The sequence below is a fragment of the Triticum urartu genome, chromosome 7 (assembly GCF_003073215.2).
Source record: "Triticum urartu cultivar G1812 chromosome 7, Tu2.1, whole genome shotgun sequence".
In the NCBI taxonomy this organism is placed as follows: Eukaryota; Viridiplantae; Streptophyta; class Magnoliopsida; order Poales; family Poaceae; genus Triticum; species Triticum urartu.
This window is the reverse complement of record NC_053028.1, coordinates 249,362,715-249,388,657: the sequence shown is the minus strand read 5'-3', so window position 1 is coordinate 249,388,657 and position 25,943 is coordinate 249,362,715. Positions and strand designations below refer to the sequence as shown.

General features: G+C 43.9%; 2 protein-coding genes across 4 annotated transcripts; one reads left to right on the top strand and one right to left on the bottom strand.

Moving 5' to 3' along the window:
• The first annotated feature begins 49 nt into the window (after positions 1-49).
• Positions 50-14,794, top strand: LOC125519809. Of its 2 annotated transcripts, none has more exons than XM_048684578.1 (21): positions 50-537; positions 1,045-1,293; positions 4,129-4,234; positions 4,319-4,475; positions 4,579-4,871; positions 5,105-5,326; positions 5,432-5,559; positions 6,453-6,527; positions 6,748-6,819; positions 7,576-7,641; positions 7,723-7,834; positions 8,794-8,890; positions 10,807-10,966; positions 11,048-11,096; positions 11,182-11,264; positions 12,028-12,236; positions 13,345-13,431; positions 13,512-13,587; positions 13,676-13,732; positions 13,942-14,052; positions 14,420-14,794. In XM_048684578.1, the coding sequence occupies exons 1-20, from the start codon at positions 151-153 to the stop codon at positions 14,014-14,016; spliced, it is 2,760 nt and encodes a 919-aa protein (XP_048540535.1). In that variant the 5' UTR covers positions 50-150; the 3' UTR covers positions 14,017-14,052; positions 14,420-14,794. The 2 variants fall into 2 exon arrangements, with proteins under 2 accessions (XP_048540535.1, XP_048540534.1); XM_048684577.1 differs by having other exon boundaries at positions 14,387-14,794.
• On the bottom strand, positions 14,101-19,229 carry LOC125519811 (65-kDa microtubule-associated protein 8-like). 2 transcript variants are annotated; one of them, XM_048684581.1, is made up of 11 exons: positions 18,928-19,226; positions 18,641-18,844; positions 18,305-18,550; positions 18,010-18,228; positions 17,470-17,625; positions 17,208-17,367; positions 16,950-17,101; positions 16,791-16,878; positions 16,641-16,714; positions 14,684-14,758; positions 14,101-14,564 (listed from the first exon to the last, which is right to left on the bottom strand). In XM_048684581.1, the coding sequence occupies exons 1-11, from the start codon at positions 19,009-19,011 to the stop codon at positions 14,250-14,252; spliced, it is 1,773 nt and encodes a 590-aa protein (XP_048540538.1). In that variant the 5' UTR covers positions 19,012-19,226; the 3' UTR covers positions 14,101-14,249. The 2 variants fall into 2 exon arrangements, with proteins under 2 accessions (XP_048540538.1, XP_048540539.1); XM_048684582.1 differs by having other exon boundaries at positions 14,301-14,771; positions 16,653-16,714; positions 18,928-19,229.
• Between the last annotated feature and the right edge of the window lie 6,714 nt (positions 19,230-25,943).

The following is a 25,943-nucleotide window of genomic DNA, read 5'->3' as shown; positions in this document are numbered from 1 at the left end:
TTCAAGGTAAAGAGTTAAAAAAAATCCACATCTTACGGTTGCCCTTCCTTAGATTCGAAGGCGAGGTGAGCGAGCGAGCAAAGCAAACCCTCCCAAAACCACGAGCCCCTCCGCCGCGTCCCCGGCTCTCCTCTACCGAAGCCGACGCGAATGCCGGAACCGCAGGCCATCCTCCCGCTCCGCGCGCTGCCGCCGGACGCGCCGCTCCCCTTCCCCCCGCCGTTCCACCACCAGACCCCCGCCACCTCCGCCGCCACGGCCACGGCCACGGCCAGCGCCAGCACCACCCCGACCCCTCCCCCGGCCACGCCCCCGAATCCGACCCCTCCCCCGGCCACGCATCCCCACTCCTCGTCCTCCACGCGGCCGCCGCATCCATGGGAGATCGCCGCGCGCGCCTGGCTCGAGTCCTTCCCCGACGGCCGCCCTCCCACCGAGCCCGAGGTCGACGCTTACATCGACGCCCACCGCCCCGAGCTCCCATCCCTCCCCCGCTCCCAGCTCCACCAGCGCCTCCTCGCGCTCCGCGGCGACCAGGTAACCCATCTACCCTTTCCCTTTCCACGGTCGACGATTCGCGCACTGGATGGAATTATTACCTGATTGCTGCGTGGTTAAGTTTACTGGATTCATCAACTTGAGCTCTTAGAGTGGCTGCACGAATTGTGACATGATAGGTTTATGGCTGTGGGGTATCTTTTACATCAATCGAGGTGACCATTGTTTGGGGTTCCAAGTAGCACCAGTCATGCAAAAGTTACAAAAATTCAAAAACAAAAACCATGCAAAACTTAACTTCTCAAAATTAGGTTTTCTGAAATCAGATCGTTATTACTTTTATTGGAACTCTAATTCGAGCACATTAAATTCTTACTTCAGGTATTCAGCTATGTGCCTATGTTTATGAGCTTAATTAGCCCAATTTGATCTACACAATATCTCTTAAATATGCTTAGATGTAGCTTTCTTTTGCATTCCTCTAATCCTTCCAGTGACCAAGGAAGCTAAGTTCATTGTGCAATTTTTTTTTGTCGTTCCCATCAGGTTTTAGATCCAGACCAAAGTGCATTCCCATACAGGTTCCAGCGAACTGATCTCTGGAAGCCTGTGTATCAGTGGTTGGAAACTCTTGAGATGGACTCGCTAGTTACATCAAAGCAGATATCGGACTGGCTTGCATCGAACCCACAGGTGATGGATAGGCTGGTTGAGAAGCATTCCAAGTATCATCTGATACACTACAGCCAGCGGATGCACTTGAAGTTGCTCAAGAAGAGAGGGAAGTTGCCAAAGGTACAAAATTTTCTGAACCACTTTGATTGGTTCGTGGGTGAAATGTTTTTATTTTCTTTCTACTGGCTGAATTTGGTTAAACCTTTCCAAACAATACTACATTGGTATTTTGACATCAATTTTATTTATATTTATTCTTTAGGAGATGTGTGGTACTCTGATATGTTTCTGTTTTTCATGAATCAAATATACTATGTCTAATCTAAATTTAACGCCCTAGTAAAGTAGTATTAGCTTTTGTACCTTGTATTATTACAACAACAACAGCAAAGCCTTTAGTCCCAAACAAGGTGGGGTAGTCTAGAGCTGAAACCCATAAGATCTCGCAACCAACTCATGGTTCTGGCACATGGATAGCTAGCTTCCACTCACCCCTGTCCATGGGTAGTTCTTTGGTGATATTCCATTCCTTCAGATCTCTCTTTACGTACTCCTCCCATGTCAAGTTTGGTCTACCCCGACCTCTCTTGACATTATCAGCACAGTTTAGCCATCCGCTATGCACTGGAGCTTCTGGAGGCCTGCACTGAATATGCCCAAACCATCTCAGACGATGTTGGACAAGCTTCTCTTCAATCGGTGATAGCCCAACTCTGTCCCCTATGGCCGTATATCATCATTCTGGACCCAATCCTTATGTGACCACACATCCATCTCAACATGCGCATCTCCGCTACACCTAACTGTTGAACATGTCGCCTTTTAGTCGGCCAACACTCAGCGCCATACAACATTGCGGGTCGGTTATCTCAGGCACAGTTATAGCTCTTTTATTTCAGCAGGGGAATGAACCTAGCCTCCTAAAGCAGCACATACTTCTTTTTCCGGTCTGTTACCTCAGGCACAGTTTTTTAGTAACACAGCTTCTTCTTTGCTTCATTAGTTATTATATGTGGTTATGCTAGTTTGAGCTGTTGGCTAGTTAAGTTGCATTTGCAAGGAATCGTTTGAGGTAATAGTACTTAATACAACATACTCATTTTAGTATCTCATAGTTTTTTTTATTTGTTTCGGTAAGTTTATTCTGTGAATACATCTTCCTATCCTTGCAAATAATATTCTGATCGGCTGTTTCTCGATTGCTTGAGAATGGATGAAATCACATTCCATTTGCTCACTGTTGGATCTCCTCAAATGATTCTTACTGCGGATTTTGTCTTCCTCTCTGGAGATGACAGTGTGTTGGGTTAAGGTTCAGGTTCGGATGTAGATTCAGGGTGGAGGTTACCTGTGGGGAGCAGGGAGAGCCAGCGGGTGATCAACATGGCGGGGATAGAGGTGATGGCGGTAGCCGCTGGAGTTGGAAAAGGAGGCCGCGAGAGAGATGACTGATAAAATGTGTTTAGGAGGATGGAGGGCGAGGCTGCTGCTTTCTGTTTGGATTTAGAGCATCTACAGCCGGGCGACCCAAACCCTCCTCAAATGCCAGGGTGGCCCGCCCGGTCACAAAATTTTGACCCAGACGGACGCATCAAACAGGCCTCAAACGCCCGGGCTGACCGCCGCCCCTCATATCCAGCCCAAATATGGGGCGGATATGGGGGTGCCCGGGCGCGCCAGCCACGTTGGACCCGGCCCACGCTGGCCCACCCGACCCCACATATATTCGTCCCTATCCACTCGCCGGACCAAACCCTAGCCACTTCACACTCCTCTCCCCTCCACTCCCTCCGCCACCCGAGCTCACCTCCGGCGATTTCCGGCCGTCTCCGGCATGGCGGGCAGCGGATCTGACTCCAACCAGTCCGGATCCGTTGACTGGGGTGTCATCCCGTGCGGGTTGGAGGAGGCAATGGCGGTCCGCATTGCACTCCGCCGCTGCCGGGAGGACAGCGCCCGACCAATGGAAGGATCTGTCCGGCGCGACTCCATAGCGTCGGCTCAACGGGCGCTCGGGTCCTCTAGGGCTGGATCATCGCGGTCCCAGTAGCCGGAAAATCTCTCCTTCCCCATCACCGGCTAGGCAGACTATGAGTCCCACCGGGAACGAGAGGCCCGCCGTGGGAAGGAGAGGATAAGGGCCGCCGAGGCCCGTATCGCGGCGGAAATGGCGGTGGCTGATGCGGCGGCGCGGGCGGCCGCAGAGGAGGAAGCCATCCGCGCCCGCCTTGTGAAGAAACGGCAGCGGAGGAACAGGCGCACCCTCGCCCGAGAGCAAAATCGGGCGGTCCATGCCATGGCCGGACTGCCACAGAAGGAGGAGGAGGACAGCGACGACGAGGACAGCTCCGGCGACGAGCAGATCTGGCTCGATCCCTACTGCGTCTTCGACCGGTACTTCCGTGAGAAGGACGGCAAGGGCGCCGGGAAGGGCAAGGGCAGCCGTGGATGATCTCGACCATAGCCAAACATGCCAAAATTTTGGTAGTCCGATGGCATGCCAGTAGTGATGGAGTAGCCGGACGATGTGTGTAATGCATCGACGTAGTTGCATGAGTTTGTATGGATTTGAGATATGATAATTGAGGTGTCCAGTTGTGAGAAGGCAAATTTGAGGCTTGACCGTTCAGTGTCCGCGGATGCGACCGGGCGTGTCCGCGGGCGTTTGAGGGGCCGGATTTGCAAAGTCCGGCTGTAGATGCTCTTAGATCCAACAGTTCACAACATTGACTGGTTTTAACAAAAAAAGCAAGCAACCGTGGTTCACAAGATCACATCAATTGACCTCTTTTGAACAAAAAACAATCTACCATGCAGCTGTTGGATCCATATATATCTTGTCCTTATTCTAGATGGTCCTTACATAATCTCGATTTGCGTTCTTTTCTTGTTCCCCTTTAACCTTTTTTTCCCTTGAAGATACTAAGCTTTACCAAATTGATGCTTAAATAACAGACTCTACAACTTTCTGCGGCTAGAGCCACATTCCAGCCAAGTGCTGTTCCAGTTGCCCCACCAGAAAGTGTGGCGACCTTACCGAAATCTCTACCTCCGGCGACAGGTTTTACTTTCATTGATTCTACATCTTTTCTGGAAATTATATTTTTTTGGTCTCCTTGATCATATGCGTTCTGCCTTTCCATAGGTGGATTTCCAGGCGGCAATGCAAGCATATCTCCAGGTGGCAGTGCAAACAGATCTCCAGGTGTCAGTGCAAGCAGACTTCCAGGTGGCAGTACACCAATAAAGGACAAAAATATGTCTTTGTCCAAAAAGAAAGAAGCTCTCTTCAAATATGAACTGTATGCACCTAACTCTTGTACTGTTCTTACTTAGGGTTATCAGTTGACTTTCTCTGCTACATTATTAATGATGTGTGCTAAAATAACCGTGCATGCATTTCAGTTTGACAGATTTGCAGAATCAATTGACCAGTGTGATGTTAAAGCACTGTCGTACTGTCGCCATTAAAGATACAGATTCACTGTATATGGATATTCAAAAGCCGGAGACCAACATATTATGTATACAAGAAGGGGCAACTACTGCAAGCGCATCAAACCCTGCAGATGTGCCAAAGATTTATGTCAATGAACAGCCGAAAGCAGGGGGAGTAGTGGAGAGTGAATTTGGCCAAAAGAGAAAGAGAAACCCAATCATTGTTACACCAGCGTGGTGTTACAGTGAAGCTACAACAGGTTTGTCCCTTTTCTTGGTGGTAGGATAGATCCTCTGTTGTTCTGTTCGATACAAGTTAATTTACGGACTTAGACACCCTTTTGGCTGGTCATTTGTGTATTCTATGGATTGTAGGCTTGCTCTTTAATTTGTAAACATACCATGCCAAAGGCCTTCCATTATCTGCAGTCATATAGTTGCAAATTTGTTGTTTTGATCCGTATCAACTATCAACTAAAAAGTCATGTTTCAGGAACGTCGGAGCGTGAACAGAATTCTAGTTCATATAGTGATGGTGCGAGAAGTTTTAATATATGGAAGGGACATGTTAATCCATCGTCTCCACAGAGATCTATAAAGAAAAATCTATTGTTCTGCCTAGAGGGGCGTGAAATCGGTAGCAACTGGTCTCAAGTTTGTTCTTATGGAGGTTATGCTGGAAGGAACCGTGAAAGATGGACCCCATTTCTTGAAGGCATGTTTGTTTTGATCTCTAAACAATATTGTTGTTCAGCAGTGTTCTGATATTTAGTTTTCATTTTGTAAATCATAATAGATTCTTCTTGATTTCAATATTTAGGATGGAATTCACCCGCAGTTCAGTTTGAAGGGCCTGCGGTACAAGCTGTAAGAAAAAGTTACCTATCTTGGAATGCAACTTCATGTGCTTATACATCAAGTGCTCCTTCTGCTCAGCCTCATGACAGGGTATGGATCTCTCAAATGCCTGGTAATGCAATTTGGTACAAGTTCAAATACTCCCTCCGTTCCTAAATATTAATCCTTTTAGAGAATCCAATGCGGACTACATTCAGAGCAAAATGAGTGAATCTACACTATAAAATATGTTTATATACATCCGTATGTACTCCCTATTGAAATCTCTAAAAAGACTTATATTCAGGAATGGAGGGAGTAGTTGATAACGTGATGAACTGATGTCTGGCAGTTTGCTTGCTCAAAGCTTATGTAGTATCAAACATAGTTTAAGAAGCCTGAAAGCAAACAGACAGTTGAACTGAAAAAACAAGAACCACTGTGTAAGTGTGCCAATAGAGGTACAAACCACGTCTGATTAACAAGTGATGATCATGCAAACTCTTTGGCTCATGCGGTTACTAACTAAGATCAATCAGAAGCTTGTGTAAGTTACCCTGTTGAGATCAAGGAAAAAAGTGGTAGCGTTAATTGTGCGTTTTGACACCGCCTTGCGCTTTTCTGACCAAAGTGCATGCTTAAAGCGCAATTATGCGCACAATAAGTGCAATTAAGCGCCAGCTTGCCTAGGCGTGTTTTTTTAATCATGGATCGAGATAGAAAACTTAGTCAAATTCAAACCATAGTAATTGATACCCAATGCCAATGGTGATCACATGGTTAAATTGTGAGCTAAGTTGTCATTTCATCTTTATTTACTGACAAAGTATGCTTGGGCTTATGTTGACCCACTTCTACAAGTTTAGAGACCTAATGTACAATCATCAAGTTCAGAGACCCAAGCGACATGTCTGTACAAGCTGAAGGACCTATGATGCACTTTACTCTTTATTTTACCAATATACACATTCTGTTCTTAAATTCTGTACTTTGTGTTGGCTCAGCAAGGTGTACGCAAAGTTCTTGATGTAAAATTTCACCCAGAAGGGTTGCCCCAGCTTGTTTCTTGCTCTAATGAGGTTGGTACCTTTCATGATTACAACTGCATTTTCTACTCAAGATTTTATAGTAGTGAGGGGGTGCCCTGGGAGGTAGGCAGGCTGGCAACAAGCATGGCATTATAGCTGCTGTGAAATGCCTTGATACCTCCCTGTTGTTCTTTGGATTCCTATTTGTATTTTGTAGTTTTTTAAATTTCCTTCTTTTGATTCATATAAACATATTATTCCATCAATCCAGGCACCAAATGAATTATTGCTTTTCAATCTTCTTTCTGGGAGGGCTATTCAACTTAGAGGCCACAATACTAAGGTATGCCATACAAGTTCGTTTATGTTATATCTACCCACATATAAATAGAGTATCTTCTGCGCTAGTGAATCTATTCTGCCTTAGGGCTATTCAACTTAGAGGCCACAATACTAAGGTATGCCATACAAGTTCGTTTATGTTATATCTACCCACATATAAATAGAGTATCTTCTGCGCTAGTGAATCTATTCCGCCTTCCTTGTTTGTCCTTTTTTGTTGAATGGATCTTATTTTTGAACAGCTCTTTTGTCCTTTTGTGCTTGGAGAACAGTATACTTTAGACTTTACTAACTCGGATAAATAACTCAAGAGTTAAGACCACCGCCATAAGAAATACAAAATAAGTGGTTGTGTGACATGCTTAACCTTCTGTTTCCTGCAATATTTACTTGTCTTCATGATCAATTGTTTGTCACGTTTTTCTTTTTCAAGCATGTTCCACACAAGGAGAAAATGTGCACCCTGTTTCTTCCGTTACCATGCTATGACTACATAAAATAAATTCAGAAGTACAGTACTATGTTGCTCCCTCTGTAAAGAAATATAAGACCTTTTAGATCACTACTTTAGTGATCTAAAAGGTCTTATATTTCTTTAGAGGGAGTACCATGGTAGTATTAACCACTCTCAACTCTCAGTACTCATTGTAAGATGCGTGTTTAATCCTTGTGCTCGTATTTGGCATGCCTTACTTTCTTTTTGCCTTATACTACGTTACTATTAGTGTTTCACTTGGTTATATTTTATTGTTCCCAGATCCAGTCAACCTCATTTGCAGTTAAAGGAGCAAGCGTTGTATCTTGTGGTTCTAATTTACTGAAGGTGACCCTGGAGTACTAATCAATGCAACAAATTAAGAACCGAATGATATTAATTTATTTTTTCTTTATAAATAAACAATAGGTATGGGACTGCATAACGGGCTCTTGCCTCTACACCCTGGGTGGCGATGACCAAAATTCAGTGGGGCATACTCAAAAAATCAATGCTATGGCAGTGAATAAGTGGCAGTCCTGTATGTCAACTCTCATGAGCTTTATTTCTGTGTGTTTAATATAAGTGTACCTATACCCGTCTTTCTTGTAGATGTCTTCTTTTGCTTCCTCTGTTTGCAGTTGAGTTGAGAGCTTTAATGGATAGGTCTGAGATCTGGCAATATGTTTATGTATGTTTAATATGTCACATTGTTTCTTACACTTACTTTCCTTAGGAAACTATGACTGAATGACTTAAGTTTTAACAAGCAATTTCATATGATGGTTAGTTTTATGTATGATACTAAAATGTGCTGCCTACTGTATTGATGATTGTGGCCATGTCATTACAATTGATTGAGCCTATGTTAACTCCTGTATTTCTTTTGTCTGACCTATAACTGTATATAAAGCTTTGTTTAGTTACAATTAAATTTATTTTTCCAAAGCAAAGTATTATCAACAATTAGGAAAAGAAGCACCCCTTCAATTTGGTTTGTTCTGCTTGTATTTTCAAGTTCTTGTAGAAGATGGGCTTCTACAATGGTACTCCCTCCGTCCCAAAATTCTTGTCTTAGATTTGTCTAGATACGGATGTATCAAGTCACATTTAGTATTAGATACATCCGTATCTAGACAAATCTAAGACAAGAAATTTGGGACAGAGGGAGTATCACTTTCTGTATATGTGCTGATAAGTAAGTCCATACATTTGGCAATTTGAACTGCCCTCACATGATGCCCCGTCCATTTTTATAGGTTATCCCTTCCATTATAATAGTGATATCACTGTATCCTTTTGTTGCGCATCCTCTTTGCCTATGTGTTTTGGAAAATCAGTACAAAGGAGTATCACAGGGATACAGTTTTTTCCTTTTGGTACCTAAGCATTGTAGTGTTTTTGCTCTATTCAAACTTGTTATTCTGCTCTAAATTGTTTATAGAGCATCTCTCCTTTAACTTTGGTTATTCTAGTTTTCAACATAGTGTACACTTGTAGGTCTGGTTGTCACTAGTGGAGCAAAAGGTGATGGGAAGCTTCTACTATGGAATGCTCTGAGAGGTGAACTCGCTTCTGATCTGAATTCAAACCTGAGGTAAGCTGGATCCTTTCTTCTTCTGGAATACTCCTTAGTCCCTAAGTATTAAGATGCACACCATTCTGGTACTGTGCAGCCAAAAAGTTCCAAACATTACCTGTTAGGGCTATATTTAGCAAAAACAACAACAACAAAGCCTTTAGTCCCAAACAAGTTGGGGTAGGCTAGAGGTGAAACCCATAAGATCTCGCGACCAACTCATGGCTCTGGCACATGGATAGCAAGCTTCCACGCACCCCTGTCCATAGCTAGTTCTTAGGTGATACTCCAATCCTTCAGGTCTCTCTTAACGGACTCCTCCCATGCCAAATTTGGTCTACCCTGACCTCTCTTGACATTCTCCGCACGCTTTAGCCGTCCGCTATGCACTGGAGCTTCTGGAGGCCTGCGCTAAGAATTACCTGTTAGGATTCTTCCACAATTCTTCCACATCGTTTTTATTTTATTTGTGCATATTGTCTGTTCTCTTGTGACAAGAATCATCTGACGAGGAACACCTTCTAGCAAATTTTCTTCTCCCAGTAATGTTTTGTGTCATGCCCCAGTGAAACATCTCACTTCCTGCTGCTCCCTCCGTTCGGAATTACTTGTCGAAGAAATGGATGTATCTAGACGTATTTTAGTTCTAGATACATCCATTTTCGAGACAAGTAATTCCGAACGGAGGGAGTAGCATTTTGTGAAGTCCCAACGTTTAGTATATCTTCTGAGTTGTGGCTGCTCCATTGATATAATAGATTTTTGACAGGTGGAATTGGAAGCCCACACAAGTGATTTGCTTAGATCTTTGGCAAACTAATTCCCGTTTCATCTCCCAAAGTGTCGTAGCTTCCACTCCATGAGTTTCGGTTGACCCATGCACCTGTTAGGTAGTAGTAGCTAGTACCTATGACCCAGAACTCTGTGCCTGGCACATGAATGATATCCTCAGGCTAAGCTTCTAAAGGAACATACATGAAGGAGGTATCAGCATTATGACAGTTTTTTGTTCAGGTGCTAACATAAGTAAAGCCCAATGAATAAGAATTTAGTTGACGCTTTGTCATTCTAAAGATGGATTTTCTAGGGTTTACATGTCCTAATTAACTAATTAGGAAATTTCACCACAAATAGATGAACTTATATTGTGGGTCTATCTGGGTCAAGAACTATGGAACTGAACATTTAGGTCAATTAACTACAGAACTGTGCATTTCGGGTGAAAGAATTTGTTAACCAAGAGAAAGAGATAAAAAATGGGCCATCCATGTGAGTACTAGATGGTTACTGAAGGAATTGCCACCTCAGTAACACATCAGCATGTGTACTCTCACGTCCTATCCATGTCAACCATTTCCAAACCCACCTTTGGATCTTCATCTTTTATGGTCAGTCCAACAAGTTTGTTGATCTGGATGCACCCACTCGCAATTTCATGTACCTGTGGTAGTATGGCACAATTTCTGCAAAATGTCTACTATTCGTTCATTAAATACGCAAAGAGAGATCTGAAGGACTGGAAAATCACCAAAGAACTAGCCATGGACAGGGGTGCATGGAAGTTAGCTATCCACGTGCCAGAACCATGAGTTGGTTTTGAGATCTTATGGGTTTCAGCTCTAGCCTACCCCAACTTGTTTGGAACTAAAGGCTTAGTTGTTGTTGTTCATTAAATGCACAGCTCTTGTTCTGTCAGTAGCACTCAAAGCACGCTTGTGGCTTGTGCACATGATACCCACATATTAAGTGCAAAGCATATTCGCTTAACCATGTCTTCTGTTAATTTTTGGGTCAGATAGTGCAAACCTTAGTGTTCCCTAGTTCACATATTTAGTGGTTTTATGTTTCTAGTTTCCTCCTACGCCTGTGCGTCCCCATAATTCTTATTCATCTTGTCATAGATGTAAACATTATCAAATTCTTTGCTGATGCAGGTCACAGGATATGGTGTATCCTTCGATTGATACAATGGAGTTCTGTAGTGAGAATCTTCTGGCATGTGGAAGTGACTGTGATTATGGTGGCTCAGCTGTGGTACAACTATGGGATATTGAGTCTCCAGAATCTTACTTATCTTTCTCTGCAAGCGATTCGGTATATATCATTTTTTTAAGTTTCTTACTGAAAGTTGTAGAAGTGAACACTGAGCAGAACACTAACACGTTTCATTCACAGTATATTACTTCCCTTAAAATCAATCCTGCTGGCAACACTATCATTACAGGTTATGTTCCTTCTCTGCTGTGTATAGTATCTCTCTATTGCAGCCAAACTAACACTGGGGTTATGGTTATTTCCTCCAATAGCAGGTTCTGGTGATGGGACTATTGGTTTATTTGACATCCGTGCTTGTTCTGCAATTAATCATTTGTCGGTGGGGTCTGGTTCTGAGGTAGTATTCTTAATTCTTTCCATCAGTTACCAGACATACTGGTTGTTTTGTGTTAGTGTAGTTCTTAGACACTTCCTTTTAATTATATTTTCCTGGGTTTACTCATGGGTACTAGTGTTTGCTGTTTGTACTTTGACCAAAGCTGGCATCAGTGCATCACCCTTACCTTGTAACTCAAACACGAAACAATGGGTGTGCCCTAACGTTCTGCCTTATCTGGAAGCTGTCATCAGCCCCCCTGTAAATTTTGAGCCCCATTTCCTCTTGGATGCCTATTCAATGAATTGGAAGGAAGGGATATGTAACTTCAGTCAACATTAGTGTAGAATTTGTTTCAAACTTCCCAATTGCTCAATTGACTTGGTTTTGATATCTTATGGCTTTCAACTTTCAACTCTAGCCTACCTCAACTTGTTGTTCATTTGACGGCACATACCATAGCTCTTTTCGAGAGCATATAGCTCTACGCATCGAAACAGTTCCTTGTTCTTTGGGGCTTATTGTGTCCATTAATCTGCCACAGTTAGTAGAATCTGAAATTTTTGGGTGGAGTTTGCACGGATCATTTGTAAATTATGTCATGTCTTATTGGTTCTCGTCTAAGGATTACGGATGCATCTGTATTGCTGAAAGTGACATTTTCTTTAAGCTTACTGTGTCTTCTTGGTGGATTTTTTTCTTCAAGCTTCCATTCTGCTTATTTGAATGATATTAACATGTTTCTTCCATAAGAACTAATAATTGCTGTATTGGTGCTCAACAGGTTACATCTGTTTCATTTAGCAACTGTGGTACCTATTTTTCTGCCTCTAGCACATCAAATAACACTTTGGTTTGGGATACAAGACTAGTTCCACTAAGTCACACCAGAGATGTTTTGCGAAGCAAAGACATGCGTTTTTTCCGGCCTTTACATTGCTTGAGCCATGGCAAGCAGATGCCAACTGCAGAATATACGAGCCAACTACCAGGGTAATTGCATTAAATATAAGTTTGGCATTGTTTTAGCTAATGATTTTTTGTTTTCAGAAATGTTTGTGGTTATTTATGATCTTTGTTGGTGAGCTAACTGGGACTCATTTGTTTTCTGAAGTTGACAGTAGTTTTTGACCCGATCTGTGATTTACTGTTTCAAAGTAATCTGGCATACTCTATCAACCTACATGACACATCATTCTCTTCTGTTTTATTTTGTCCAGTGATGAAAAATTTGCGACTTTGCACAAGAAAATGCCAACTCCACAATACAAGAATGTATTTGTATGGATGAACATCTTTTTTCTATAGTAAAATTTCACATTGTGCTGCTCCAGTAGCTGAAGATACATAGTCCAGCATTGAAATTTCTTGCCTGTGTCCACAGCTCCATATGTATTGGCTGATTTAATAGCACAGAAGGTGCTAATTATTGTCGCAAAATACAAATGAGCACTGGCATTGCCATGAAGATTTGGAGATAGCTAAATAGAAAATTAATCTTAATTACTAATTGTGGTAGTAATCCTTCCTTGCACCATTTCCCTGTTATTCTCCTGCTCGGAGAACTGTACTGCTAAACTCTCTTTCTGTTCAATGAAATGAAACGCAAAGTCTTTGTGTTTTCTCGAAAAAAAGGTACACTAGTATGTACACACTCTTGTGACTAGTAGTCTACCATGTTACCGCCTTTCTAGCAGCATAATCTGAATATAGATGAATGCGTAATTAGCTGATAAAATGTAAGGTACTACCTCCGTCCTGGTTTATTGGTCTCCTTTGTATTTTGTGCCAAATTTTGACCTTAGGTTTAACTAACAAAATGTTAATGCATGTCATAAAAAATTATACCGTTGGAAATCTAAGGTCAAAATTTGGCACAAAATACAAAGGGGACCAATAAACCAGGACGGAGGTAGCAAGTCACAGCGATAGACCGCTCACCATACTTCGGCTTGGATAATTAGCTGACTATGGTTGGCCATAAAGTTCATCCTATATTTATTGTACATCTCATTTGGTATCACTCGGTGCCTTGTATATAGTTCTTTTTTCCAGAACTACATACATTGTGTTTTGACAAAAACTGTTGTCATTGTTACAGACATGTCGACGAGGGTGATCAGGGGGTAAATGCCACACAGTGGTTGCATAATCAACCTGTCCTTGTTACTGCAAGCGGTGATGGCAGGTGAGTAAAAATAAGTCAATGAATATGATCATTATACTTCTGTTATTCTTGTAAAATGTGCTCAACTGATTGACCTGCAGCGTTGGAATGTGGGATGTTACTCTAGGCAAGCCTTGTGTCAGACATATCGTCACTCATAATCGATGTGCCAACGCTGTAAGCATCATGTGCTCCAATATTTTCTACTGCTGGTCCTTCAGCAAACTTTTCTGATGTTTCAAGTTTTTCATGAAACAAATTCCAGGTTGCTGTGGCCCCCAATGATGAATACATCTCCACAGGAGGGAGTGACCAAAAAGTTGTGAGTTTCTGTTTGACATTTTAGTCAGTTCCCTTCGATGGGCGTTATAATGCATGGATGGGGGTGGTTTAGTGTGTCTGCAACCACAGAAAAAATATAATAAGAAGTTGGCACACAACTTCCTGTATTTCATCCTGTTGTTTCTGGTAAAAGGGTGACTGTTTGCCTCGTTTCTTATGTTTAATAACTGCTCTTGCTTGATTTGGCAGGTTTTGTATCATAATAGAAATGGGTGTGCACATCTTAATTGGCGTCTTACGTACCCTCTGCCTGGAACTGATTAATATGCTGCCAGAAATTGTGCGATGATTGCACTAATTGTAAGTCACCTATTTTGTGCTTCTTGCATTCCTGAGCTTGCACACAGATAGTTAAAGGAGCAGAGCTTTACTCAGTGATATAATAATAAATACATGAATGTTGTATCAATACATATGAATCTACTGATTCACTTCTGCAATAGCTTTGAGTAGTATTGTTAATTTCACATCTAATGAGACCAGAAAGAAAGGGATAATTAAATTGATGAAAGGCCTTGTTTTGTGGAGACCCCTGATGTTTTATCTTCATCATGGACTGTACAGCTTCTGTTATTCCCCGCCTTACTCTGCATACTTCTGTCCCTAACTTTTCTTATATGCATATCTTTTTCAGCTGAGTTATCTGAAATAGGTTGTTGATCTACAGAAGAAACTCTGTGGCTTGAAAAGGAGGTAGAGCGATGGCTGGTATTGAAGCCTCTGCTGGATGGACGACTGCAGCCTGTGTTGGGCCTTGATATAAATGAATTTTCATTCCTCTTTACAAGTTGAGTCTGTACCTTTTTATTCTCCTGTAAAGAGAATTTATCAACCTGACTGGTGATAGTTTCTAATCCTAGTGAAACATTAACACAGTTATGAGCCATATTAGGCAACTCACTGTAACACCGATTGAGCAATAGCTACTCACCCGTTGCCTGCATCTCTCTTCTTCCTTTTCCTTCAGTGTTAACATGTACTGTTTCAGCATTTCCAAAAGGGGAAGCTGCAAAAATTAATGTTAGCAGTTATATTCGTGAAATGGTTTTCTACTTTTTGTATATGGTGGCAGACAACATAAAATTGGAGGCTGAGCATTGATGTCATGCTTACCATCATATGTTGCATGAGCCGCCGTGATATTAGGCTTTGTGTGTGTGTTGTGTGTGCTGTGATGAGTGTATTTTTGTTTGGCGTGCGGCCTTAAACTCTTGTCTCTATTTAACTTGCTTCTCTGTTTAATGAAAAGTTGCACAAATGTTTTTACTTCATCTAAAGAAATATTGAACCAATTACTCGACCATCTGTCTACCTGAATGTGCATGAGTTTTGAATATGTACCAGACTGTTCAAGCCAGATGCCTTATTTCTTTTATCAAGGTTATTATTTTTGCAGTAGAGTTAATAATATCACTTTCAGGTTCTTACTAGCTCAAATTTAAGATGGTTACTGAAGTCTGTAATTTAGAAAATTTAAGTTCAGTGTTACACGTTGCTCATGTATCGATAATATTTGATGGAACAGTCAAGATCAGTCATGCAAGGTAACACAAGGTTTTTTGGCTCTGCGACATAGTGCATTTTATATATTTAAATTTTATGTTGTACATTTTAACAGACATATCACCTCATGAACTAACCTGCAGGAATTTTGTTATTTACCTTTCTGGGAGTAATATGATAATAGGCTTCTTCCAGTGATCCGCTGACTATTACTGTTTTTTTCAAATGCAGCGTTATAGGGGCATGTCATATGTGACTGCCATTTTGACTATAGCTATCCGTAAGCTATACCTTTTAGTTTGTCATTTTACAAGTATGTTGTTCGGTTGTTGGATTCATTGTTTACTATGTTTCCACTTTGTGAAGATGCTCTTTCGCATTTCAATGCTAAATTTCATGCTTGTCATTTGGTTTTTTGTTAACTGACAAATTCATTATACTCACCAAAGAGTTAATGTCAGTCCTCTTTAATGAAAGCCAAAAATGAAGTTGTAATTTAAATGAGACTGCATGACTAAATGTCCTTCAAGAGAAGATATTATAATACTTCAATATGCTTGTTCATAATTTTTATTTGGGAACTCCCATACCAGCAGCAGGCCAAGTCTTGGCTGCTCAGCCCGGGCCAAAGCAAGCTGGTGGAGAAACAGGCAGATCTAGCACAGGATGAAGGAGCTACTACCTGATAACAATGACAGGTAATGCTACGGGCTTGAGGTGTCATGGCCGCCCAGGAAGTGGAGATTCACTCCAGGAGGCCACACAGTTCAGGATGGCGAGTGGCAGTGGCTAAGACCAAAGCCTAGGTTAGGATGGGCAGTTGGTCAGATCTAGTATGGATCATACATGGACGATAGTTGGAGTTGGCGGCTCTCCTAGGCTTCCCTCATCTGGGATCCCTGGGGAAGAGGATCAAGTTGGGATACCAAGCTGTGATCTCTTGTATATTGAGAGCACCCAGAGAGCATATACATAAGATGAACCGTCATTAGGTTATTTCCTTTTAAAATAATTGTTATTCCCTCCGATCCATATTACTTGTCGCTCAAATGGATGTATCTAGATGTATTTCAGTGCTAGATACATCCGTTTGAGTGACTAGTAATATGGATAGGAGGGAGTAGAAGATCAGGTTCCGAACCTTATCTGTTTGTTTAAGCAATTTATAGAGTACTCGACCCTCTACGATTATGTTTCTTGCAATTCAAAGACAAACTACATCCAGTAGGGAACTGGGCCAACTGGCCAATTCCAGTAAGAACAGTTTGGACTCTGTAGATTGACTTGTTCATTTCCAAAATTCTTTTTCTTCTGCTAGAACACTAAGTTCTGAGTGCTGTATGGAGGGCGGAATTCTGTTTTTATTCGAAGTTATAAGCTCTCACCTCATCGTAGTAGAAGATCTTTTTTCTCCCATGTTCCCAGATCTCTGTCTTTTCAATTAGAAGCTCTACCAAGCCTGCAACTTCTTCTAGTTAGTATGTCTTCTCTATTGACTTTCCTTCCATTGTTTTACTTAGTAGCTCTGTGCTTACCTGGAATTTTGTTTGCTATAATTCTAGCACGTTCCGCGCGTTTCAAGTGCCTGTGGGCTCCTCTGCTTACTGAGTACCTTCTCTCATCCTGTAGAGAGAAATATAATTAGCTGAAAGAAATCTTTTACTTGGAGTGAAGTTATCAGGCAGGCACTGCACCCTGCTATATTCTTCTAGCCACCGCTCCTCATCACATGAAGTTATCCATTTTTCGACTTTGTCCATTATTTCTTTACGGCTTGTGGCCTCCTCTTTTGTTTTGTATATATATCCATCCATTGTCTTAAGTAGATTATCGTGGTCCACATCTCCTGTACATATGTTTTTTAGACAATAGTGGAGATGTTATTTGATGCAATGGAAAGTATACTTATTCCTTTAAACAGAAGGGAATGGAATACGACTGGTGGAGCGCACCTGACATTATCAGTTCCATTATGTTGTCCATTTCTGTCTGGTAAGGCACATCCATGTGAGATATCTTGCAAATTTCCTCAATCTCAGCTTTCTTTTTGATGAATAGCTCTTTCATTTTGCTTGCTTTTAACTGATCTAGTCGCTGAACTTCAGATTCAATCTATTCATTCAATATAGCAATATTAAATACATAGCTGCTGAAGGGTGCAGCTAGTAAAATTAATGCAGCATAACTCGGATGAGGTTCTTGTCTGGGGTTTACCTGCTGAATTTTCTCTAGTCTTAGACTTCCAGGACCTAGCATACCATTGGCTGAAGTCAATGAAAATATATTAATTTGCCCGTAAGGCTGGCGTTCTTCCATCGCAGTATCTAGTATATTCCATAAGTTTGTCAAGGCTTTTCCAAGGCTGTGGAGCTGCAAAGTAACACCTGCATCAGTAGGTAGTTCTGCAAATTCCATGTTGTGTGGGATATGTTTGGAACTAGGAAAATCACTAACATTCGAATGCTACAATAAAATTATTAAAGAGTTGAATATCTATATTTCTGAAACTGACTAGGCAAGTTTCTTATAAATGTCTTGAGCCGGTTTTCTTGATGGCGTTGAACTTGGAATGCTACCGGGCGCAAGTCTAGCTTTAACTTCCGAGGTGTTTTGGCACTTCTTCAGTTCTGTTTTGTACCTTTTGCTATCATTTTCCTGGTTCCTGGTGCTGTTTGTTACGTTAGAATATTCTAATAATTCCATCAGGTCTGTCAACCTCATTATAGAAGCATTTGAAGCAGCATAATATATTACCTTTTCCAATCTGTGGTTCTTCTCTTCTTTAAGCTGCTGGACCATAGTATTGAGCTTGTTAAGGATGTCGTCACTGATGTTCTTTTTCTGTTGTTCATTTGCTCCAATTAGCAAGCTGGGGTGAACACTAGCAAGAACGTTTGAGGGATCCATCCCCATAATCTTTGCGAAATTGCAAATTAGAACTTTATACTCTTCAACTTTGCACAGGCGATCGCCCTGAAAGAAAATAAAATATGGTTGGCATGTGAGATGAACAGGACGGTTGTAGCACAAGTTTTCTGTTTCTATGTACCTTTTCTCTTTTAAGTCGTTGCAGCTCACTTTGGTGCTCCTCAAGTTTCTTGAGTGACAAATCATCTTCATTTACTGTGACAACTTCATTCTCCGAGCGTCCTGCTATTTCGGAGGCGATTCTCTGTATTTCAGTCTGAACCTCTGTGAACTGTTTTAGTCTGGCTTCTTTTTTCATTTGCATTTCTTGCAGGGCTGGTGTGATGGAATTCAGCTGCTCCTTTAGAGTGCCATTCATTTTCTCAGGCTGCAGAAAGAAAATTCAGGTTAGTCTTTTTCTTAATGTTTCCCTTGTGAATGTGATCCAATGAAAATGCCTTTCAGTTGAGAGTTATACTCGGCCTGGGAATGATCTTTCTCCAAGGGAAAGAAGTAGGTTGGTAAATTCTGCTTCAGATTCAGCCAATGCTTGATGCAGTTGAATCCGCAACATATTAGCACTATTTACTTTTCTCCTGTAAACTTCTTGGCACTCTTGCTCTAGCTCTTCCAGTATTCTTTCCCTCTCATTTTCCTCTTGTCCAACCTCGTCCCATATCATCTGGCACCGTATGGAGTTAAAAAAGTATAAGAACATCATCATCTCCTTGTGCAAGAGAAACTGGGGAGGAGAAATTTGTGCACCTTTAGTTCTTGAAGCAAGTATGTAGATGAGGACTCCGGCAGAGCCAGGCATCGAGCTGTTCCAGCCGTCCTGAGTGACCCCATCGCCGAGAACTTCCGACAATCTCGAGGAAAAAAACGCGGGAGCAACCCAAATGGGCGTGCTACTTGCTTAGAGCTTGCATTGGAGGGTTGAGAGATGTGTAAGTAGTGAGTGGATGGATGCTGCGAGTGGCTTTAGACGCTGGTTTTGCTTCCAAGACAAGTAGCACGCCTGTGGTAGGTGTCGCCATGAGCTGAGCCAAAGCCTGAAGCTTTAGGTACAAGGCTAGTTGCTTTGTTGCTTCTTTATATATTTTTCTTGGTCGCTGGCCTCCGTATTTTCAAGTTGGGCAGGTATTGTCTACTCGCACCTTTCCTTTTTTTCGTGGGTCGCATTGAAACGAAAAGATGAGTGTTCCAAATCAGTGATGGTGCTCTGCATCCATCCTCATTGGATTGAGTTCAACGGGCTCTCTGTCGGCGGCGAGCTTGCAGCTGAAGAAGCCGAGCGCACAAATGGGTGCTGCTTTTTGGGACATGTGGATTGCTTTGAGAAGGAAAGGTTACTCGGTGGTTACTGGCTGGTAGACCTGAAAGTAACGGGCCAATTGCTCACACCATTAATCGAGTAACTTGATTTGCAGGTAAGCGTGTAGTAGTTTCCTGGGCATGGCAGTTGCTATTTCCGGCCACGTGGTATCTTCTTCTGCCCAGCTGCCTGCCTGGTTCTCTCTGTTCCTTAACGTCTTAACGGCCTGCGGTTCTATTTGTGGATTGCTGAATTTTCCAGCGTCCACGTTTTTTCACGTGAATTTCAGTCTGAAACGGCAGCTTTGGTATATGTTGTCATGCCGTGCCTTTGTTTCTTTCTCGCGTTGGCGTGTCACCTCGCATTTGTGGAACTCGCAGTCAGCGAGGTCTGTATAACGACGTCCGATCTCACGGGCTAGCTTTGTCGGCTACCAGCTTCGGTTCACAGGGCTAAAGATTGTTCGGAAAATCTATCTGGGAGACGTCTGCTGGTTTTGTCCTCGTGTGCGGTGCGCTAAAATTAAGTTCGGGCGAGCGAAGAATCGGATGGACGGTAGGGGAGGACGTCAGCTCGCTCGAATGAGGTGAGTAGTGTAGGACGATAGGCGGGCATGGGAGGCCTAAACAAAGCCACCGATTAGCAGATCAGTGGCGTAAAACGAGGCGGTGGTCGCTTGTGGCATTTTGTTGGTGCAGTTGTTGTAGAGATGATAGGATGCAACATATGTATATTCATGGGCATTCAGTGCCAATTTATAGATGTATAGGGAGATCATCACGTCCAAGACTAAACCCTATGAGATGGCGCAAATTAGTGTACATAAGGCGCTAAACATCCCTGCCCGCAGTGGAAGTGTCGGCGCTGACACATAGTCTGAACCGAAACTCCTCAAAAACCGACGTCCGTAACCTCTTTGTCATGATATTCGCAAACTGATGAGAGGTAAGCACGTGAAAAACTCGAACGTGACCAAGAGCCACCTGCTCACGAACCAAGTGGATATCTAGTTCAATATGTTTTGGCGCCATTGCCCGTGATGATAGTAGTGGAGGCGTAAAAGAAGTCGTGGTCCTCCTCCGTGCAAGGGTTACCCAGACCCACCCACAGTTAGCTCGGCTCCTTCCATTCATACCAAAGCCATCTCAGCCGCAAAGCACGGGCAAACTTGTCGGTGTTGATGACACCTAGGCCACCATAGCTTGTAGGCCGACATACCATTTCCTAGTTGACTTTGCATTTTGCACCGGTAGTTTTGTCCGAACCGGACCAAGGAAAAGCCCGCTCAATCTTGTTGAGGTTGTTGAGGGAGCCCCGCAGGACAATGAGGGGTGTGATGGAGTACACAGCCTGGGAGGGACGACCGAACGAACAAGGGCCATGCACCCAATGGTGGTGATGTTTTTCCCGTCCCAGGTAACCTGTTTTTCGGCTGCCTTGTCCTCAAGGTATTGGAAGTCAACTTTCCTCAGCTACCACACAGAGAGCGGAAGACCCAAATATTTGATTGGGAAGGACACTCTTGATGCCGGCATACTTCGAAGGATGTGCACTAAATCAAGGTTGGCCCATCAATGGGCACCACTGAGCTTTTATGGAAGTTGGTGCAGAGACCCGTCACAACACCAAAGCCCTTTAAGATTACAGACAAGTTGTCGATGTCGCTCTTAATTGGTGCCATAAAAACAGCCGCATCATCGGCGTAGAGGGAGGTTCTCACCATGGCACCCCGTCCATGCTCAAGATCAACCGAGACACTGTCATCGCCGGCCACCACGTCCGCAAATTCTTTACCCTTTGGATGCTCATCCACGACTTCCATCTCGACGAACACTCCGAGGACGACATTATACAGAAGCACTCTACGGACGGTTCATACTCGGCGTCGTCCGTGTACAAGGCGCAATTCCTTGGTTTGACACTCCCCCCATGAACTTCATGGTCTGGAATGTATGGGCGCCCTCGAAAGTCAAATTCTTCGCTTGGTTGGCCTTGCAAGATCAGATTTGAACGCCGACCGGCTTAAGAGACGTGATTGGGCTAATTATGGCCTTTGCCCCTCTGCAAACAAGAGCAGGAGACAAGCATCCATCACTTTGTCAAATGCCGTTTCACTACTAGGCTTTGGCGATTGATCATTGATAGGTATGGTCTTGTGCACATGGACACTAGTGGCTGGCACCTTACGGAGTCTCTGTTCGAGTGGTGGGATAGATGAACCAACTCGAGTAATCCCAATCGACGCGCCATGGCCTCTCTTACCATGCTTGTGTCGTGGACAATTTGGAAAGAGAGGAACTCTAGGGTTTTTCGCCACAAGAATGCACCTCCGCCAATCCTACTAAAGCTTATCGTGGATGAGGCCAACCTTTGGGTATCTGCAGGGGCTAAGAAATTGGGGAGAATTGTATTAAGCGAGTAATTGTCATGCCGCTCGCTCGGCCTTTTGTAACACTCTGTAACTTTACTCTCCTCTCATTTAATCGATGAGGCAAATCTTTTGCCTCCGTTTCGAAAAAAAGTTTAGTATGTCTGGTGCGGCGATGATGAACGGCGGAGACGTTGTCGCAATACGCCACAGTGGCCTTGTCAACAGGACAAGAGAGCTCGGAGAGAACCTGCCGAAGCCAGGAGCATTCAACAACGACGTTACCCACAACGCGATACTCAGCCTCAACACTGGACCGAGAAACCGTGGGCTGCTGCTTGGACGACCAGGAGATAAGTGATGGTCCAAGGTAGACACAGTAACCGGAGGTGGAACACGGTGTGTCGAGGCCGGCAGCTCAGTCCGCATCAGAGTATGCCACAATGTCCTTGAAGCATGGAGCGAGAGGCCAAGATCCATAGTACCACGAATGTAACGGAGAATCCGTTTCACCATGGTCCAGTGAGCATCACGAGCTGAATGCATATGAAGGCACATCTGCTGACTGTAGACTGCAACTCCGAGCAAGTGAGCGTCAGGTACTGCAGAACACTAACAATCAAGCGGTAGAAGGGGGCATCCGGGGCCGGCGAACCATCGATGGCGGAGAGCTTGACCTTCATGTCAACATGCTCAGGCTTGACCTTCATTCACCCCTCCCACCCATGTTCCACATTGATGAATAAACTTCTTTAATAAACACAATAGGAAAAAACACCTCCCAACAAACAAACAAATCAACTTAAAACATGACTAATCTACCAACGAATAAACTTACCCAACTTCCTCACAAATATTTCATGACGCATGTCACAAGAAAAGCATGATCTACATAACGACAGAGCACAGGGCATGGTGAAGTCTGAGCATGACAACAGAGGCATGACACCGACCGGTGCGCAGCTCAGCCAAGCGCAATAGTGGAGACAAGGGCACAGAGCACACCAAGATCAATGGTGCAACCCGTCAAGATGATGTAGTCGATGTAGAGGAGTAGGTAGGCAGTCTCATGGTTGTGTTGATAAACAAACAGCGAGGCACGTTGGAGCGAGCGGAGAGGAAGCTGAGTTGATGAAGAAACGACGCGATGCACGTTACCAACTGTGTAGTGCCTGCTTGAGCCCGTATAACGAGTCAGAGAGCAGGCACACATGATGTGGGTATGTGTCGTCGAAAAAGCCAGTGGGCTGCTGGCAATACACCTTCTCGTCAAGATGACCATGGAGAAAGGCGTTGGAGACATCCATCTGGTGCACCAGCCACGCCCGAGACACTGCGAGGTGCAAGACGGTACAAATCATGACCGGTTTGACAACCGGGGCAAAGGTGTCCGTGAAGTCGACGCCGGCTCGCTTATGCCTCGAACCACCCAACACGCTTTGTATCGCTTGAGTGTACCATCGGGGCGAAGTTTGTGCTTGAGCGGACGGGGAACAAGCTGCCATGTCCGGTTGCACTGCCACTATGGATTCCAGAGAGATACCTGAGCGGAGGTGGGCAACGGCGAGGGCGCAGAGGTGGAAGCCACACACACGTACTTGTCGGTAGGGTAGTGGGAGCTCGCTCAGCTCGGCTGGAACACACCCACATGAGCACGAGTAACGGGACCCGTGAGTGGTGGAGGCGACCCGCTGGTAGCCGGGCCCGACACTATGGGAGCGGGTGAAGGCACGTCTATCGAGGAAGAGCCCTGCGAGCTAGAATCCCCGGGCTGCGAAGCGGTCCGTGTAGAGGTCGGGCCGCACGAGGAGGTCGGTGTCACCGTAGCCGAACCAGCCGACGGTGGTGTGGCCGGGGCCCCATCCGACACCGAAGGCGCCGCCCCATGAGGCGGCCGAGGCGGGGCACTAATAGCAAGCTGGCGCTAGCGATCGAGAGGTTTGTGCACGGGCAAGCTGGCACTGACGATCGGGCGTTCTGCCAAGCGGGCGAGTGGCGCTAGCAATCTGGAAGTCTGGCGGGTGGGCACGGGCGCTAGTGATGTCTACTACACAATCTTCTTCTTGTAGAAGTTGTTGGGCCTCCAAGTGCAGAGGTTTGTAGGACAGTAGCAAATTTCCCTCAAGTGGATGACCTAAGGTTTATCAATCCGTAGGAGGCGTAGGATGAAGATGGTCTCTCTCAAGCAACCCTGCAACCAAATAACAAAGAGTCTCTTGTGTCCCCAACACACCAAATACAATGGTAAATTGTATAGGTGCACTAGTTCGGCGAAGAGATGGTGATACAAGTGGTATATGGATAGTAGATAAAGGTATTTGTAATCTGAAATTATAAAAACAGCAAGGTAACTAATGATAAAAGTAAGCGTAAACGGTATTGCAATGATAGTAAACAAGGCCTAGGGTTCATACTTTCGCTAGTGTAAGTTCCCTCAACAATACTAACATAATTGGATCACATAACTATCCCTCAACATGCAATTAAGAGTCACTCCAAAGTCACTAATAGCAGAGAACAAATGAAGAGATTATGGTAGGGTACGAAACCACCTCAAAGTTATTCTTTCCAATCAATCCGTTGGGCTATTCCTATAAGTGTCACAAACAGCCCTAGAGTTCGTACTAGAATAACACCTTAAGACACAAATCAACCAAAAGCCTAATGTCACCTAGATACTCCAATGTCACCTCAAGTATCCGTGGGTATGATTATACGATATGCATCACACAATCTCAGATTCATCTATTCAACCAACACAAAGGACCTCAAAGACTGCCCCAAAGTTCTACCGGAGAATCACGACGAAAACGTGTGCCAACCCCTATGCATAGGTTCATGGGCGGAACCCGCAAGATGATCACCAAAACATACATCAAGTGAATCACATGATATCCCATTGTCACCACAGATACGCACGGCAAGACATACATCAAGTGTTCTCAAATCTTTAAAGACTCAACCGATAAGATTACTTCAAAGGGGAAACTCAATTCATTACAAGAGAGAAGAGGGGGAGGAGAAACATAAGATCCAACTATAATAGCAAAGCTCACGATACATCAAGATCGTGCCAAATCAAGAACACGAGAGAGAGAGAGAGAGATCAAACACATAGCTACTGGTACATACCCTCAGCCCCGAGGGAGAACTACTCCCTCCTCGTCATGGAGAGCACCGGGATGATGAAGATGGCCATCGGAGAAGGATTGCCCCCTCCGGTAGGGTGCCAGAATGGGTCTAGATTGGTTTTCGGTGGCTACGGAGGCTTCTGGCGGCGGAACTCCCGATCTATTGTGTTTTGGAAGTTTTAGGGTATATGGACTTATATAGGCAGAAGAAGCACGTCAGGGGAGCCACGGGGGCCCCACGAGGCAGGGGGGCGCGCCCTGGGGGGGCACCCTCGTGGGCAGCTCCCGTATCTTCTGCCGTGGGGTCCAAGTCCATCAGGTGTGTTTCCTTCCAAAAAATAACTTCTCCAGTTGATTTCATTCCGTTTCGACTCCGTCTGATATTCCTTTTCTTCAAAACACTGAAATAGGCATAAAACAGCAAATCTGGGCTGGGCCTTCGGTTAATAGGTTAGTCCCAAAAGTAATATAAAAGTGAATAATAAAGCCCAATGTTGCCCAAAACAGTAGATAATATAGCATGGAGCAATCAAAAATTATAGATACGTTGGAGACGTATCAGCTAGCGAGCGGGAGGCTGGATCGCATAGGCGACCAAAGGAAGTGGCGGTGGTAGCGCTAGGTTAGGTTAGATCGAATTAGGCTGATACCATGTAGAGATGATAGGATACAACAACATATATTCACAGGTATCGAGTGTCAATATATAGATGTATAGGGAGATCACCATGTCCAAGATTAAATCCTAACGAGATGGACGGAGATTAGAGTACATGTATATGTACATGTACGTAGGGCCCTCGTCAGTTGAAATATATTGCCCGTCTCTAGCCATCAGTTTGGACTTTTGGATGAGTTCGCTGGAGCATGAATTCAACATGGTATTAGAGCTAAGAGGTCTTGAGTTCAAGACTGTGCCAACCGCAGTATTAAAAATAAGGTTCTTGACCTACATAAATCCAATGTC

Bases quoted from the DNA above. Each gene is read 5' to 3' on its own strand.
- LOC125519811 (XM_048684581.1), bottom strand. From the start codon at position 19,011: ATGGGGTCACTCAGGACGGCTGGAACAGCTCGATGCCTGGCTCTGCCG. The intron at 17,626-18,009 runs GTAATATATTAT...GTTACTTTGCAG, and splicing joins AGAACCACAGATTGGAAAAG to CTCCACAGCCTTGGAAAAGC. The intron at 14,565-14,683 runs GTGAGTAGCTAT...TTCTCTTTACAG, and splicing joins AAGAGAGATGCAGGCAACGG to GAGAATAAAAAGGTACAGAC.
- LOC125519809 (XM_048684578.1), top strand. From the start codon at position 151: ATGCCGGAACCGCAGGCCATCCTCCCGCTCCGCGCGCTGCCGCCGGAC. The intron at 5,327-5,431 runs GCATGTTTGTTT...TTCAATATTTAG, and splicing joins ATGGACCCCATTTCTTGAAG to GATGGAATTCACCCGCAGTT. The intron at 12,237-13,344 runs GTAATTGCATTA...TCATTGTTACAG, and splicing joins TATACGAGCCAACTACCAGG to ACATGTCGACGAGGGTGATC.